The 5,134-nt window shown below is 40.3% G+C and overlaps 1 protein-coding gene across 1 annotated transcript; it reads right to left on the bottom strand.

Annotated features, from left to right (window-relative positions):
- Nucleotides 1-1,678: 1,678 nt before the first annotated feature.
- Nucleotides 1,679-4,291, bottom strand: LOC145787242 (uncharacterized). Its single transcript, XM_082598958.1, has 2 exons — nt 4,232-4,291; nt 1,679-2,875 (listed from the first exon to the last, which is right to left on the bottom strand). Exons 1-2 carry the CDS (start codon nt 4,289-4,291, stop codon nt 1,679-1,681), a joined length of 1,257 nt encoding a protein of 418 aa, XP_082455084.1.
- Between the last annotated feature and the right edge of the window lie 843 nt (nt 4,292-5,134).

Consider the following 5,134-nt stretch of genomic DNA (forward strand, 5'->3'; position numbering starts at 1 on the left):
ATTGTCACTTTATACATCGTGTGATAGTTTATCTTAATTTGCACCACTAGAACGCATCACGTTATTTAACTAAATGCCTGGTGAACGGACTCATTCAATTTTCAACAGCAGCCTATACTTCGCAGTTGGACCATTTATTTTTTCAAGCATTGATAAAGATATTAACCACCTAACAAGCAATCAGACGTTCAAGAGGAACAATATCCTGCAGAACAGCTTTGGTAGCTACTGTATAGTCGAAAAATTGGTTTTGTACACACTTTCTTTGTGTATTCAGGAAAAATCGAATCATTGCCTGATCAGCCAGACTTCGGAGCCAGCTCGAATGTGGTAATAAATTTATGCAGATCTGTTTCAAGGGGTCTTGACCATTTGCTTTACTTTGACAGATGGTTTACATCTATTCCTCTTGTGACCCATCTGGAAAAATCAAAAATGCACTGTTTAGGGACTTGTGGCAGTTAATGGGCGGCCAGGGATCACATTTTCCGGTGACAAAAGAGGTGCTCATGATGAAAAGAAAGTTGTGGTTGATGGCACGGAAGTGCGTGTGGTAAAATGGATAGGCAACAGATCTGTCGCTTTATTGTCCACCTTTGCTGCTCCTATCAACCAAATGGAGAGTGTAAACGGTTTGACAAAAAGAAAAAATGTTCTAAAACGGTACCTAACCCTGCAATTGTGAAGGAGTACAATCAGTTTATGGGAGGCGTTGATCTCATGGACTCTCTCATGGCTCTATATCGAAGCAAAAAATATTGCCATAAATCATTTTTTAGATCTAACTATAATAATCTGCTGGCTGTTGTATAGAAAGGACTCTTTCGCTGTCAGTGGTTCTGAGAAAACAATGATGCTTCAAGAATTCAAGCTTTGTATTGCTGAAGCTCTGCCTCTTGAAGGAAAACCTACGACACCTCGTAAAAGAGAGCTGCTATCACAGACAACGACTTCACAATTCATAAAAAAAAGAAATTAGGTGCTGCTACCAAAGCAATACCTCCTGTTGAAATCCGAACTGATGGGTACCATCACTTTCCAGTAGTGATGACAAGAGGAAGATGCAAAAACCCCAATTGTAAGGCAGCCCCTGTGTTTTACTGCGAAAAATGCAAAGTGCATTTTGCATTACCAAGGACAAAAATTGCTTTGTTGATTTTCACCGAAATTACACTGTTGACTACTGGTATTTCTAATATGTTGTGGCTTCTAATTTTTTATTGTGCTTTTACTTGGAGATTTCCGTGCGTTTGAAGTGGTGCTTCTAATGACGATGCCATGTGGCGTAGGCTACGCAGAAGCCGCGGTGCACCGTCTCGACAACACTCCTCAACCAGGGCCGGATTAAGACGAAACTGGGCCTGATGCTGCAGCGCAAAAACAGGCCTATTTTTTCTAGGCATTGGTACATATGCATTCGACACTCTGACTCCACCGTACACGCGTAATCAGACCGACCAAAGAGCCTTTATTGCTTTCGACGCAGTCAGCCAAATTTTAATGAACATGAACAGTAATAACGACGTGTTATCGTAAAAACTCGAGAGTAACATCAGGCTATGTAACACCAACACAATTCAATACCAATATTGCCTGAAAAGCGGAGTTAATGAAGAAAAGGCTAATCCAGATCAACTTAACGTTGGCAGATTGTCAATGCTGCGCTAGTGCTGCTTACTTATACTACTGTTTTTCGAGCCTTAGCAAGCGCGAAATCTTCGATCATGTCAGTGCAGTCAAGGCTGCTCAGCACCTCATGTTCAATGCTCATAAGCGCCAGCATGTTTAGCCTTTCCTCCCTCATCGAGGACCGCAGCTCTCCTTTGACTATTCCCAGTTTTGAGAAGCTCCGCTCGCCGGAGGCATTAGACACCATCAAGCACAGATAGATGCGCAAAGCAATCTCGACGTTTGGAAATGTTTGAGAAAGGTTCAACGACGACAAAAGCTTGTACATGGTAAGCTCTGCTGACTCGTTCACACTCACCGATTTCTGGGTGCGCATAAATGCAGCAAACTGTATGAGCTCAGCCACCAGCGTGTCTTCCAAGTCATCTGGATACGAGGAAACGAGATTTTGAGCTTTATTCTCGATCTGCTTTATGCTCAATGACGTTAGCTCCGAAAGAAATCCGAATGTTGTAGATATATCCTCATACGCCTTCATTCGCTTTTCCAGTTCAGCTAACAGTCTGTCGATCATGACCAGATATATATGGGTTTTGAATGTTTCCCTAGGGGTGAGGTTTTCTTTGTTTGCAGCTCCTTCATCAGGCTTTCGCTTACGGCCTCGACGTTCTTCAGCCTTGTATTCGCCGTGAGGAACCTTTTCGATCGCCATCTGCTCATACACGTAAAATCTGTCCCGTGCAAATTGAATCGTGTCGACCAGTGATGCCAATAAACTAGTTGCCGTATTCAGACTGACTGTAGGGTCTTGGAGGCTAATGCTCGTACTGTTGAGACGGCATAGGATATCGTTCCAGGCAGTCGCCATAACTGCTGTCTCAAGTTCGTCCATCCTGCGCGAAAATCCGTCGGCCTGGTTTCTCGTATCGGCCTTCTGCTCCTTATCTGCCGCAAGCTCATCCAGGACTTCTTGAATGCTCTTCCACCCTTCTACTAGCGCTTTGACAGCATCTGCACGTTCACACCATCGGGTTCCAGACAAACCTTTGAGCGTTAATGTGCAGCGATTCTTCAGTTTCTGCCAGCGATATGTCGATTCAGACAGGAAAACGTATAGTCCATTGACAAAATGAAAAAACCTGGTACAGCCAGCGCAGCTATTAACAGCCTGGTCTCCTACCAGGTTTAAACTGTGGTTGCAGCATGGAATAAAAGCAGCATATTTACATTTTCGCTTCACAATTGCCTGGACACCGTTGTAACGGTTAAAAAAAGCAAATGAAAAGATGACGACTACCGAAAAATCCTTTCTTCATGAATCCTATCTAGTTTCTCTACGAATAGTTAAAACCAAAAAAAGCATACACGATTGGGGAAGAGTTAATAAAGCCGTGCATCTTATCTGCGGCTGAAGTAATGAAGGGCCCTGAAACAGCTCGAAAAGTGTTATAATTTTTCATCTTAAATAAGTAGTCTATGCCAAAATCTTGCTTTATCTTACGTGCCTAGGCGTAACACTGTGCCTAGGCGTGCGAAAGTCGGACTACAAATTTCATAATAAGAATTATTTGTGGGTTAATTAAGCAAAGGAAAACTGTTCAGCGTCCGGAAAATTCACGTCTGTTTTCGTCTGGGCCTATTTCAGGAATGGGCCTAATGCTGCAGCATCAATAGCATCCACCTTAATCCTGCACTGTCCTCAACTCAATAATCACCTACGCAAGTCAATAATGGGATTGCTGGGGAGAAGTAGCCTACTGCTAGTAGCCTACAATACAACCACAACCAAATTATCAGCCACAGCCATTCAAAAAGCGTTGTGCCATATGTGTAGACGACATCAGAGGAACGGGATATTCCAAAAAATGAAATAATCTCACCAAAGTTTCTCATCGTTTCTTCAAATGCAATATGCCTTTGTACTCAGCTGGTCATACAGGCAAATGTTAAAAATTTCATGGAATCAAAAGATCACTAACGATGAAGTATTATCCAAATTTAATTCAAGCAAAATTCTCTTACAAATAGTCAAAAGAAGAAAATTGAAGTATTTAGGACACACAATAAGGCAAAACTCGTTACAAAGATCATTAATAGAAGGGAAGATAAATGGTAAAAGAAACAAAGGCAGACCAAGAATGATTTGGACATTAAACATCACTAAATGGACAAAATTAAGTTATGAAAATGCAGTACGAACAGCTCATGGTCGAGAACAATGGCGCATTGTATCCAACCCTCAATACAAGGAAGAAACATAATGATGGTGATGATGATTTGTGCTCAAAGCACACGTTGAAATTATGTACCGTATTTTCTTGAATAGAAACCGCGGCTACTTTTATTTTTATTTTTTGAACGTTTTGTGTGGCTTCTATTCGAAGGCGGCTTCTATTATGTTTATATGAACGTTTTTGTCTTCTAATTGGTGCTCACTGCTCGGTGGGCATTCGAGTTTCGAGTAACAAGAAATCGTAAACAGTAAGTCAGCTGCAATTTTAATGTACCGGTATCTTTTGTGAAACCGCTAATCCGACAGCTGCTATTATGTTCGCACCTGTGTGAAGCAAACAAAACCAAAAGGAAGTATTTTTTGCTTTACCTGCCGCCTTTTAATTACAGTACCGTGCTCATCCAACTTTATGCAAAGCACTTTATGCATAGCTTTACGTGCGAATCTTACATAGTGCTTTACTTCTGAAATCTTCGATGCTAGAAGCCCATAGATATTTTACTGGTTGGAAAATCTGGCATTGTTACATTATGTTACAATGTAAACAATGACTAAAATTTTCAGTAAATAATGACGGTTTACATTGTTGTGCAATGCAAAAATGACTAATTATATCGGCCGGATATCAATAGTTTCTATCGTTTTCAACATCAAATTGAAACAAAAATTGCATTTGCTTTTCACAAGCCAATGCTTTCCGAAACTCATAATGTCTAGTTTTCATGGAAATTGGAAACAAGCATCCCTTATCAATAGTACCTAAAATATTGCCTTTTTTGTTTGTGTTGTTTTGCCTTACAATCGCATGTAAATATTTCGATGTGAGAAGAGCAGCCTACTATTGAAATGATATGAAATTTCTCATTTGCAAACTTGTTGTTGTTTAAATTATTGATTTTCACGACAGCGTCTAACAAAGAAGCAAAAGCCATTCCAGTTGCACTGTAGCACGTTTATGACTAACCATGTGGGATACTCACTAAAATACAATTATAAATAACGCTAGGTTTGATTACTTCTTTTATTGTAGATTTCTACCAGACAGTTTACTTGCTCCGTCGTAAGTAACGAAGACAACATAAAAGACACAAAAAGAAAATACAGTTGGACAGAAACTATTACGTGAAAGAAGTGGTCAAATAATGAGTGCAAGCAAAGCAGCCATTATCCCAGACACAAAATCCGTCCTTTACGTTGATCGTCTTCAGACGTTAAAAAATGTAAAAATGACAAAGTTTTCTTTCTAGGAATAGTTTTTAACAAGAACAAAGA

Source organism: Aplidium turbinatum, chromosome 18 (genome assembly GCF_918807975.1).
Source record: "Aplidium turbinatum chromosome 18, kaAplTurb1.1, whole genome shotgun sequence".
Lineage (NCBI taxonomy): Eukaryota > Metazoa > Chordata > Ascidiacea > Aplousobranchia > Polyclinidae > Aplidium > Aplidium turbinatum.

Coding starts and splice junctions, on each gene's coding strand:
- LOC145787242 (XM_082598958.1), bottom strand. CDS start 4,291: ATGCATAAAGTGCTTTGCATAAAGTTGGATGAGCACGGTACTGTAATT. Junction 2,876..4,231: donor CTGTAATTAAAAGGCGGCAG/GTAAAGCAAAAA, acceptor AACGGTGTCCAG/GCAATTGTGAAGCGAAAATG.